The sequence below is a fragment of the Curcuma longa genome, chromosome 14 (genome assembly GCF_044706935.1).
Source record: "Curcuma longa cultivar G26 ecotype Majalengka, Jawa Barat chromosome 14, ITB_CL_G26_1.1, whole genome shotgun sequence".
Taxonomy (NCBI): domain Eukaryota; kingdom Viridiplantae; phylum Streptophyta; class Magnoliopsida; order Zingiberales; family Zingiberaceae; genus Curcuma; species Curcuma longa.
The window spans coordinates 3,442,298-3,454,809 of NC_133874.1; the positions used below are offsets into that span (position 1 = coordinate 3,442,298).

The following is a 12,512-nucleotide window of genomic DNA, read 5'->3' on the forward strand; positions in this document are numbered from 1 at the left end:
ATTCATATATCAATTCAGCGGTCTCATATGATCGACTTTACAATCATCTGTGAAGAGGTAAATCGAGAAACTGTAACTAGTCATTATGGGAAAGGTATTTTTTTGACTTCGTCGAAATTTGACTCTTACCTTTTATAGCAATATCTATATCACAGTAGTCAATTCAATCCTGCCTCAAGGGTCAAATGATATGTAATTTGGAAGACAAGGTCTAGTGATATGTAATATAAAAGAATTTTTTTTTGTAATCTAAATTTTTAATTTTTTAAACTAATTAATCTTAAAAGTGATTGATTCAATTTCATCAAAAAATTTTATCTACCATCAGAATAAATTCAAGAAGTACTTATATCGAGACCACCGACAATTGACCTCCACAATTGATCCATCGCTGTAGAGCGTCATGCTCTATTTGGATATTAGAATTGTGGGTCGTAATATAGCCACTTGATCATGGTAGTATCTGATCCACTAGATAATCATATTTTGTACTGCTTCTCATTTTTTTTCCACCAAATAGAGAATATATATGTTCCAACTGAGAATTGAATTGTGACGCCTTAGAGAATCCATCAATGACCCTACTGTTGCATCGTGTCTTGTGGGTATGATGTGGTGTTAAAAGGCAGGAATAATTCTCTTGCAACGAGGGTTCAAATCTCATATTAGACATTTTCGAATGCTTGTGAAGTTTGAATCACTCGTGATATTGGAGTATCATGTCAGAATCACTTGTGCTTTTCAAATTTATTTGGTCGATATATAAGATTGAATCATTCATTTTTAAAATTAATTAGAGGATCGCATGAATACTTATATAATGATTGATGACTTTTTTTTCTTGAATACAAAGCAAAATTCGAGTTTCAGTGCAACCTTGTGAGGTGGTGTATTAGGTGGCCAATAGCAGTTGACAAATAGATTTGACTCTGAGGTGGCTAAGAGGAATAATGTTGTTGTTCACATCGGTCAAACCAACGCTATGGTCAACGCAAAATCCAACTCTACCTTGCGAAGTCAAAAGGAAGTCAACCAGTCGCTCAAAGAAAAGAAGGCATTCTAGGGTTTCTCTCTCATGAATTATTAATTTGTGCACGGGGTCAAAGTGATTTATGTGTAATCTGGAAGAATAGGTGTTTGGCCCCAAGGGCAAGGTGCGGTGGAATGATTTCCATACAATGAAAGTTCGAATCTTATATTCGATATTTGTAAATATTTGTAGAGTTCGAATCACTCATTATACTGAAGTGCCATGGTAAGAGCCACCTATATTTTTTAATTTATCTAATGACCATATCTAAGATTAATTGAATCGTAAAAGTTGTATACATATAGATTAATAAAAAAAGAAGAATAGGTGTTTATTGTATCATAAACAAACATGTATGTGGATAGGAGTGAATAAAAATTTGATTAAATTAAATTAATAGAATAAATTAAATTAATTAAAATAAAAAAATAATTTAAAATTTTCTAAATAAGTAAATTTATAAATTCCTAATTAATTGGTAAATTTTGTATAATATTTAAAAATTTATTATTTTATTTTGGTCGAAAACTAAATTAACGGATATTTTATTGGTTCGATTTGTTCGATTTTTATTTGAAAATTCGATCGGTTCGATTAATTTAAAAAAATTCAATTTGATTCGATTTCAATTCAATTCGATTTTGGTTCAATTTTAACCAAATACACAACACTACTTGTGGAGGAAATCAACATCGTATAGAAATGAAAGAATTTCAATTAGAAACTTGAATGTATGACGATTGGTTTGACGATATTAGTAGTGATACTTAATTCTTTGAAAAATAACAAGGATCTTTTTATTGCAAACTCTACTAAAGTAAAATATCATAGGTGTTTAAGTAGATATATGACATATTTAGTAGTGTTCATCTTTACATATATATAAGCAATACAGATTTTTGGATCGCCCCTATGGATGTGGTGCAATTGTGAAACACTCAAGGAACAAATAAGAAAATCAGAGTTCGAATCCTAATAGAAATGAATATTTTGAAGATCGATCTTATCCAGTAAGGAAGATCATTTACCTCTAAATTGAAAGAGAGCTAAGTAGCCTTAGGCCTTAAAAACAAGTTTGAAAAAAAAACACATAAAGGTAATTTGACAAAGTGAGAAGGTAATTTTATTGATCCAAGGAGAACTACTCCATTCTTTTTCTTCTTCTCTTCGACTTCTTCCTCATAATTCTCTTCTTCTTCTTCTTCCCTCCAATTGCCTCTCCTCGCGGCTTGCTCAACTAGGAAGATAATTTTTGTTAAAACGGGAGATGTTGATAGAAGGCCATTAGAGGTGCCAAAGACTTAAAACCATTGGACACATCTTAATGTGTCACTAAGAGACACACTCAAACCTCACTTCAAGTACTAGTTAACCAAGTCATCTACTAATTCTCTACTCGTCATCTCAATCATTCTTCTCGTACCAACCTTCGTCCCCTTAGACGACTCGAGCTAATCGCTACTCGACATCTCATCATCACCCTTCGCTTCATCAACTTAACTTCCTCACCTCTTCACCCATGCCCGGGCTAACTACAAAACAATCAACCCATTCCTCATCCCCAACTACCTTGCATCATCTTTTCCAAAGAAAAGAAAAAAAAGAAAAAAAAAAAGGAAAAAAAACCCTACCCTTCCTCTCTCTCTATATATGCACATTCTCTCAGGGAGTAGCAAAGCAACTTCAATTCTTCGTGTCTTAGCAATATTCATCATTCATGGACGCCAACCGGAGATTCTACGACGTGCCTGAGGGGGTCGATATCAGAGGAAGGTACGATGCCGAGTTCGCCGGCATTCTCACCGAGGACGCCCTGCGTTTCGTGGCGGAGCTGCACCGGGAGTTCCGCGCCCACATCCGCTATGCCATGGAGCGCCGCCGCGAGGCGCAGCGGAGGTACAACTCCGGCGAGCTGCCCGGGTTCGACCCGGCCACGAGCTGCATCAGAGAAGCTGACTGGGTGTGCGCGCCGGTGCCCCCGGCCATCGCCGACCGGACCGTCGAGATCACCGGGCCGGTGGACCGGAAGACCATCATTAACGCACTCAATTCCGGTGCCAAAGTCTTCATGGTCGATGCTTCCGACGAACATCTTTTTATTAAATTTTTTTGAATGAAAAAAGAAGAGATCTTCCGACTGTAATTTTCAGGCCGACTTCGAGGATGCATTGTCGCCGACATGGGAGAATCTGATGAGAGGTCAGGTCAACCTGCGAGATGCAGTCAACGGGACGATCACATTCCACGACCCTGCCCGGAGCAGAGTCTACAAGCTCAACGACGAGGTCGCCAAGCTCTTCGTACGGCCCCGGGGGTGGCACTTGCCGGAGGCCCACATCCTCATCGACGGTGAGCCGGCGACCGGCTGCCTCGTCGACTTCGGACTCTACTTCTTCCACAACCACGCCGTGTTTCAGGGCTCACGATGCGGCGGTGCCGGCGCCGGCCCCTTCTTCTATCTGCCTAAGATGGAGCACTCAAGGTGATCAAAATCTTATCAGCCTCTGAAATGTCGCTGGAGATTTTTCTTGCGAGGTAATGGTGAGCTTGCTGCAGGGAGGCGAGTATATGGAACAGAGTATTCGACCGGGCGGAGTCGTCGGCGGGAATCGAGAGAGGGAGCATCAGGGCGACGGTGCTGATCGAAACGCTGCCGGCGGTGTTTCAGATGGAAGAGATTCTGTACGAGCTTCGGGATCACTCCGCCGGGCTCAACTGCGGGAGGTGGGACTACATCTTCAGCTACGTGAAGACCTTCCGCGGCCACCCGGACCGCCTCCTCCCCGACCGGGCGCACGTCGGAATGAATCAACACTTCATGAGGAGCTACTCCGACCTCCTCATCCGGACCTGCCACCGCCGCGGCGTCCACGCCATGGGCGGAATGGTATGATCAAACTACATGCTCTGTTTTCGCTAGGGCTGTAGTCGAACGTTCATCGCTCTGTTTTTTTTTTCGGAAGGCTGCTCAAATTCCGATCAGGAGCAACCCGGCGGCCAACGAGGCGGCGATGGAATCGGTGTGGAAGGACAAGCTGCGCGAGGTGCGAGCGGGGCACGACGGCACGTGGGCGGCGCACCCGGGACTGATCCCGGTGATCATGGAAGTCTTCGCCGGCAGCATGGGCGGCAAGCCTAACCAGATAGCCGTGACGAGAGAGGACGCCGGCGGCATCACGGAGGAGGACCTCCTGCAGCGGCCACGGGGCGTCCGGACGGTGGAAGGGCTCCGGTTGAACACCCGCGTCGGCGTGCAGTACCTGGCCGCGTGGCTCGCCGGCGCGGGGTCGGTGCCGCTCTACGACCTCATGGAGGACGCGGCGACGGCAGAGATCTGCAGGGTGCAAAACTGGCAGTGGCTGAGGTACGGCGCCGTGCTGGACGGCGAGGAGGCGGAGGTGAGGGCGACGGCGGAGCTGTTCGGGAGGGTGGTGGAGGAAGAGATGGGGAGGATCCGAAGCGAGGTGGGCGAGGAGAAGTTCGAGCATGGAAAATTCAAAGAGGCCTGCAAGATCTTCACGAGGCAGTGCACCTCGCCGGAGCTGACTGACTTCCTCACACTGGATGCTTATAACAACGTCGTCGTTCATCACCCCAAGGCACCTTCCAGGTTTTGATCATCCTGCGTCAGTTCAGTTGTAGTAAGAACAAAGTTATAAGCTCGATAGAATAAACTTAATAAACAAGTTGCTAAACAATGAGCATTTACCTTTTGGAAGAACTATGGAGCAAAATCTTGGAAGTAGACGACTTTCTCATAATTCACTTACCGAATATTTAGAGATCGACCTCCAGAATATCGTCAAACATGCACACATGGAAAATGGTCTTTAATAACATTGTCAAATATGGAGTTTTCTCAGGTTTCAAAACCACGATTCTCCGAATGGTCTGTTACTATGTACATGAGGTGCAGGCCTCCAAAAAGCAGCAGGATCCCTCAGCTTTCCGGCATGGCTACCGGATCGAGTCTTCCTGAGGAACATGCTCCCACCCCAAGGGAGTGTTATCTTGCCCACTGGTACTTGGCCAGATCCCTTTCCCTTTCGCGGATGTCATGTAGGACTGGATCAGTGATCCATACAAGGGGCCGAGAGCCATTCGGCTGGTGTTTCCATTTGAAGTGCCATCTGTTTTGTCGGTCGTTGCGGAAAGAGGCTGAGTATGAGGCATGGCCCGGAAGGGTGACCAAACGATAGGTGCTTCTGCCACAGGCTCCATGAACCCGAGATCAGGTAGATTGATAGGCAGATCATACATGCCAGAATCATTTTCAGTGTCCGGAGAGTTGCCAATGTTTACATTGGCACCTGAGTGCATTGCAAAATCCTCGAGATCGAGAATGTAATCCTCCTCCAATCTTCTGGAAGTAGAGCTGATGTTCCGATCCTTCAGAATTTTGAACCGAGCCATGACAGATTCATCAGAATGGTTCAACTGGTGATTCGCCGATCCACCAGGAACACTTTCTTGTTTTCTTATGCTTTCGATATCTTTGGGCTTTGAGGGCAAATTATGCTCCTCATGGTTAGTTTGTGAAGACAGGCTTGAAGATACGTCAGATCGTGGAGGCTTCGCTGAAAAAATCAAAATAGTGAACATATTAATCTCAGTAAAGAACATCAATAGCAAGTCAAAAGACAATTTGAGAATAGTGTGCTTACAGTCTGATTCAATCTTCATTTGAGCAAGTAGAAGTTCTTGCTTCAGTCGACAGGTCATAACTTCTGCTTGTATCCAGAGATTTTTGTAAAACAATGTCCCTTCATTTTCTTCCCTCTCGCGAAAAGTTTCAGACAATGCATTCTCAAAAATCTGCAGATTTTAAAAGAATGCACAAAATCAATGGATCGACAAATAGAAAAATATTTCCAATGCTAATAAATAATACCTGAGTGTTGCTATTGACTTTCTTAAGATCTGCATCACCGCATTTGATGACAAAATTGTTAAACTCGTCATTCAAACAATTGCATCCGACAGAGAATGTCTTCCCCTTCATGTTGCAGTTATGGTTCATATTCTTCTTCTTTACTCTCGTATTTTCAGAAATATTGCAAGAACAAGCAGGCTCTAGACAGGAACAATGATTAAAGCCAACAAGATCCTGCAAAATAATCAACTTATATGGCATTTAGTGCAATATCTCTGTCATAAATTAAACATTTTGACACAGAAAGGTTGCCTGTATTTAGTTATAGAAAAATAACTAGAAATACAATTTTTTGTATTCCTTTCTATTGACAATGGATAAATGAAGACCATGCACCTTTTTGTCTTTGAGGAGAAGCGTAATATTGCTAATCACTGAGTAGAGAAGTCTGCAATCATGAGCTTCGAATTCTTCGCTGTCATTAAAGTCGGTAGACAATAGTTCTACTGAATAACTATGTATTGACTTAACAAGATCCTTGATGCTTTTCTGTCGTGCGGAGCATGGATCTGAAAGGGAATGGAAAAGAAACTATTTATCAATTCTTAAGAAAACCAAACAAAGAAAACGAGAAACAACCTACTAAACAAGTAAGACCTTTGATGTTATCAACAATCCCCTTCGCTTGTGAGAATTCATGTCCAGCATTACGTTCTGTTTCAACTGATTTTGCATCAGAAACATTCTGTGCCTCAACTCTTTTCTCAGCTTCAATTGTTGCATTTATTTGTTGCCCACAAGCAGTGTCAGAACAAATTTCATTTTCTTGATCTTTTATATAATCAGACAGTTTTTTATATGCGCCCTCAGTTGTATGTTGTATGCTTGAAGAAGCAACCGCTGAGTATTCTGTGTCTGGCTTTTCGGATAAAGAACTTTTCTCAATTTCACCAAAATTCAAAATTCCAATTTGTTCTGCAGATTTTTTTGCGTTTCCGACACCTTCCAGAATTGTTTTTGGACAAAAACATGGATCATTCTTGTTTGATTCCTCGATTTCAGCAACTAGCATTTCATTAACACTAAATGGCGACTGTCGTGATGATGGAGCTCCTTTCCAGCATGGTGAGTCAACAGCAAGATTATGCTGATCAACTGCTTCTGAAGAACTCTTGATGGAGTCATCTGGTTCCAAGGATCTGCTCCTAGATGAAGTATCAGCAATCACCACATTTCCTAACCTCGACTCAGAACTCAACATGGAAGAAAGATTTAAAGGGCTTTCTGTAGCTTGATTATTATTGGAAGAACGGTATTCTCCTGAAACTGCAGGTGGCATGAAAGAATTTGTGCTGTAATCATTGCATATCTTTGCATCATATCCCCCTTTGCTTGACAAGTTTTGATTGAGATTAGCTTCCTTCGAGCTAGAAAGTACAACTGATGGCCCTTTGATCTTATAGGAACCTCCATGATGAACCTTCACAGATGGCAAAGTAGAGTTGATGTTTGTACTAGTTTTTAAGTTTGACAGTCCATGGACTTCAATTGAAGTTGAAGATGTTGCAGGTGGATGGAAAATCAGTGGATCTGCTGAACATGAATCCAGTTGTGCCATGTAACGGTTGTATGTAGAGTTTGAAACAGAAGTATCATGTGATCCTATCCTAGAAGTTGAGCCAATTGTTGCAGGACGGTGTATTCCATTGAGTAAAGCACTTGGTGTTGAGATTGGAGCATTGAAAATGGAATAAGATGACCCCATGTCTTGTTCATAGTTCTCTGGGTGGTTATCCTGTAACCATTCAGACTGTTGAGATCTAAAGTAATTTTTTTTCCCTGCCATTGAATCAGCAAATTTTCCATTCCAAACGCCATAAGAATGCTTATCAGAATAGACATTGCCATCAGCTGCAAGTTCTGCAAGAAGACAAAAATAAAAAACAATGATCAAGTGATACACAACATTTTAAACTTCAAAAATATTGAAACCACACATTTATGGCCAATGCAAATCTTGAGTCCACATTTAAAACAACAAGATTGATCTAGAATATAAATTCAGTTAGCACTAACAAATAATGGTCACCCCACCAATTGGTTGAAACCCATAAGAATACATTTGGTATTTTTATGAGTCGTAGCATGGTACCCAACAGTAACATAACATTAGCATTCCAAAAGATGCTGATATTTGAATCTGTACCATCCAGAACACAGAATATTGAATGTTTCAGTACAAAACACGAATCTAAACCTGAAGAAAATAGAAAAAGCAGATTTTTGAGCATGAATTGTTCGAAAACTTGGGATTGTATTATTCTTGTTGCTTCTATCTTAGGATGTTGTTGTAACCTAAATCAATTCAACTTAACATATTTGATATTTTATCAAACAGTTAAAGACTTAAAAACTACCATGATTCTCGCACACGATTTTTTTCTTCCTAATTCATTTTTGATAGACTTTATTAGAGGATTCTCTGCTTGTGGCTGAGAATGAATAGCTGCCAGTCCTTCAGCTGCTAGGTTATAGTATGTATCAATGTTTGATATTTAATTTCATGTGGGTATAGCATTGTTCACTCCTGCATGTGCAATTTATTGCTATCTGGAGTTAATTCACATAATTGTGGTGTTCCTTCAATTTAAATAGATTGGTCGAATTGTTGTTTGACTTGAAACAACATTATGAAGTTATTGGTTGTTGGTTGTATCTTAAGGATGCCAATGTGAATGAAAAGAATTGTTATCGACATTAGCTCACCTATGTAGAAGTCGAGTCTATGTTTCAAGTGAACATAAGGACAAACCTACCTCAGGCTCAACGGTATGTGATAACAATGCTATCACAGAGTAACAAGTTCTGAGAGACCTATTGGCCAGTAGTATTTTCTGAATGAGTGAAACATATACTCTATCTTCAGAAGTTGATAAAATCGAATCTATGCCTATTTTCTACTATGACCATATCTATTGTTGAGCTAATATGTCATTTAGAAATTTCCACTACTTTGGGAGCTCTATATCAAGCTGTGCATTGGATTTTAGTGGATAAGTGGACATTAGAGTTCCATGATCGAGGGCTTTCTGCTGGTGACACTCCTACATTCCCTGCAGAATGCTTGAATTTGGGGGAAATTGGAGTTGCACCATAATCTACTTGTTGAAAGTTACCGAAAATCACCATCTTCTAAGCTAAAATCATCACACTTTTCATATTCTTGACTTTGCCTTAGTTATTCACTATTGGTAACAGGAGAATAATCAGCAGTATTTGAGCAGATGATCTCTCATGTATATCTTTAACCAAATCAAGTGAGTTTGCCTTGCTGAAATATACTTCCATAATACTCTCCATCGTTTTCACCTTTGATACAGCAAATGATTTACGTTTAGAAATGTTAATTCCTGAACTAGGATCTGAACCTTTCCCTTTCCTAACAAATGATTGCACTCCTTACTACTTTGAGCCTTATCGGTTAAAACTGTATCTGCTGTGACCAATCAAATCCAATGAGTGCAGTATCAGGAATATCAGAATCGAGAGGAGAAAAGTTCTCCAATTCATCAGGAGTTGCTGCATTTTTCTCATGGACAGCAACTTATGTGACTTGTCTTCGATAACAAGTAGGTGAAATTAGGGAGTGATTCAACAAGAGGATTTTAGGTTTGTGACATACTCTATGGAAAATAATTTAGTAGATTTTAACAGAAGGCCTGGGATTCGAAGATACTGGTGTCTGAGGTGTGAAAGAAGCCAGCATTGTCAAGCAAAAACTTCCTGATTTTAATATAATTACTAAGAAGCAAATCATATTAAGATGTATGATGGCCATGAGCCCATGACCCACATGTTCATATAGTTTTTCCACATCTTCATCCTCTTCATCAACAGATTCAACAGCTTGCAAAAAAATATTCAGGCTGAGACTACTAATTAGTATCCCAGAAAATGTGATGGACTATCGGATGGAATGGCAACAATTTTATTTGATCTTGGTACAAGTGCCAGACATAAGTATGGATCTAGGTTCAACACATCAAGATCCAACATTCTCTTACTAAAGTCACAACATGAGTGGGGGGAAACCAAAAGGTCTGATTAACAGAGAATGGTTAGAAAAGCAACAGTCATCCGGAGTAAAGGTATAGCATTAATTATATATAACAACAAACCAAATACACATAACTGCTTCCAAATACAAAAAGGTAGAACAATACTAAAATAATTTGGTGTATACTAATACTCAATTCATTAGACAAAGATAACATATGACCAAAGCAAACCAAAATCCAATAGTGGCAATCTAAACCTCTAAAGTAAACATATTACATAGTTTACAATATTAAATCGTGTTCACGATATGTTAATTCCAAACTGGAAATTTTTACAGTGGATACATATAATAATTAAGGACAATTACAAAGGAAATGCATATCAATGCCTCATTTTGTCTATCTGCCAAAAGATCTCACTTTACTTCATGAAGATAAAGTTTTATTTGAAACTTGTCTAACAGCAGATCCCTGAGTATCTTTAATTCATTACAGCCTGGCAGTGTTGACATCATCGGGCAATAATCAGGTAGACAAAAGGCATTAGGGGTTGTCTTCTGAATTTCACGGACAGTTTGTCAATGTGGATTTATTAGTTTGGGAGGTGTTCGATATTATTCTAGGGATGGATTGGTTGAGACTGGATTCTAACTATCATATCCGTGTTCCAAACTCATCAATTGTTGTTTAGAGAGTGCCAATCTAATGTTGTGACTTGTACAAAAACCTACATGTTGTAAAAAAAACTTGATTATGAAGTGATTACCTTGCGTATATGCTTGTCTTGTTGAGTAGGTAAGCATCATTTTGTTATGCACCATAGCTGGGCATGAGATGATTAATTAGCAAAGTAAATCCAGAGAAGACATGTGATTTGATCTTAAAATGAAAACAAAACATCATATACACACCTTCTCTGGATTTAGTTTGTTTCATGGCAGTAAGAGTGGAATTCATCATTCTTTGAATGAAATTTCTGAAGTATAAGGCAGTAATAATTAGTGACCTCACGTCTTGAATTTTTTGGATGATCTCCTACTTTCCTTATTTTTCGGAAGCCATAATTAAGAATAGAATATTCATCTACCTATATAATGATTGCATGCCTTTAGTGACTAGAGGAAAATTTAGCACCTCAATAAGTCAATACTTAACAAGAGTTGGGGAAGTATATTTCCCATCTTTTTGTTTTATCTGATGGGAACATCACTCTACAAAAAAAAGGGCAGTCAAAAACTCACTCTATCATTCAAAACAAAGTTTTCTCCCTCTACCATTCTCACACTAATAACTCCATTCCAGACAAAAAGAAAAGTTGAATTTTACTAGCACCTTCTAGGCAACTCCACATTTTCATAAGGTTTTTTTTTTTTTGTATTTCTATTAGTTTCCAAGCATATCAAGAACATTTAATGATTACATGAGGAAGAAAAAAAAATCTAATTCTAGCATTACATATTCATTTCTAGTTGAACAGAATTAGCAAGGAAACTTAGAGACATGTGAACATTTCCATTTATTTTTGACAAATGTTGGATACTACCATCATCAGATGAACATTGTCGTAGGAAGTTGGCTACCCTAGATTGAAAAGCAAGTAAAATAAGATATGCTAATTTCTGTTTGGGGGAATCTTCGTATCAGCAAACTATTTTAGTGGAAAATATGGTTTCAATATGGGATTTGCAGCTCATATGTAGAAGCAGTAAAAGAAAAATGCCCCATTTAGCCATATTGTTTATCCATTCATGGCCAGTTAGCTCCACAAACGATCGCAGATGACTCTCTCACCACGAAAAACGTTTTCAGTGAAGAACAGTAGGAGCAACCATGGTGGCGAGCATCATGTAGATTTATCTCGAACCTTATAAAGGTAACGAAGCCCGTCAAATTCATAGACGGGATAAACTGCACCTTTCGTATCCAAGTTCAAAAGATCGAATACCTATAGAATCGTAAATCGTTGAAAAACTAAGAAAGGAGAGGACGAAATTACCTTCCTGGAAAGATGGTGCCGTGTAGCTAAAAGGTGATTCCCCCCATGGCGGTGCCGTATCAGAGAGCTTCGCATGCCCTACCTCCTCATCGAACGGCTTGTTCCACGGGGCAGGTCCAAGTTCAGAGAAGGCCGACGAGGGCCCGAAGGAATCATCGAGAGCCCGCAGCTGCGAGCTAGTATAGTAGTGGGCGTAGTAGGGGTCACCGACGCCGAGGGCGCCGGTTCTGGTGTGGGATCGGAGCGAGACTGCTGCGGAGTTGTGAGAAGGCAACCGGGAGGAGGAGGGGCGATCTGAGACTAGGAGAGCCTGTGGAGCGACGGAAGCGTGATGGGCGGGCGGCGGAGGGACGGGGAAGGCATAGTCAAAGGTGAAAGGGGGAGCCCACGCCGAGAGGGTGGAGGAGCTCGAGGAGTTCGGAAGCGGTGGAGGTACCGGTGGCGGCGGAGGCGGCAGTGACGGGGAATGGGTAGGGAGGGGCGGCATGTGTCGATGGTTGCCGGAAGGGGCACCGCCGGAGCGCATGATCGCCGCTGAAGGAAAGCGAGGCGAGC

General features: G+C 40.7%; 2 protein-coding genes across 2 annotated transcripts; one reads left to right on the top strand and one right to left on the bottom strand.

The window, feature by feature from the left end:
• The first annotated feature begins 2,747 nt into the window (after positions 1-2,747).
• LOC141845404 (malate synthase, glyoxysomal) lies at positions 2,748-4,647 on the top strand. The gene is made up of 4 exons (XM_074733467.1): positions 2,748-3,101; positions 3,181-3,512; positions 3,587-3,917; positions 3,994-4,647. Exons 1-4 carry the CDS (start codon positions 2,748-2,750, stop codon positions 4,645-4,647), a joined length of 1,671 nt encoding a protein of 556 aa, XP_074589568.1.
• Positions 4,648-4,751: 104 nt separating this feature from the next.
• On the bottom strand, positions 4,752-12,512 carry LOC141845135 (uncharacterized). The gene is made up of 6 exons (XM_074733184.1): positions 11,958-12,512; positions 6,561-7,823; positions 6,300-6,472; positions 5,922-6,137; positions 5,695-5,845; positions 4,752-5,607 (listed from the first exon to the last, which is right to left on the bottom strand). The coding sequence occupies exons 1-6, from the start codon at positions 12,481-12,483 to the stop codon at positions 4,988-4,990; spliced, it is 2,949 nt and encodes a 982-aa protein (XP_074589285.1). The 5' UTR covers positions 12,484-12,512; the 3' UTR covers positions 4,752-4,987.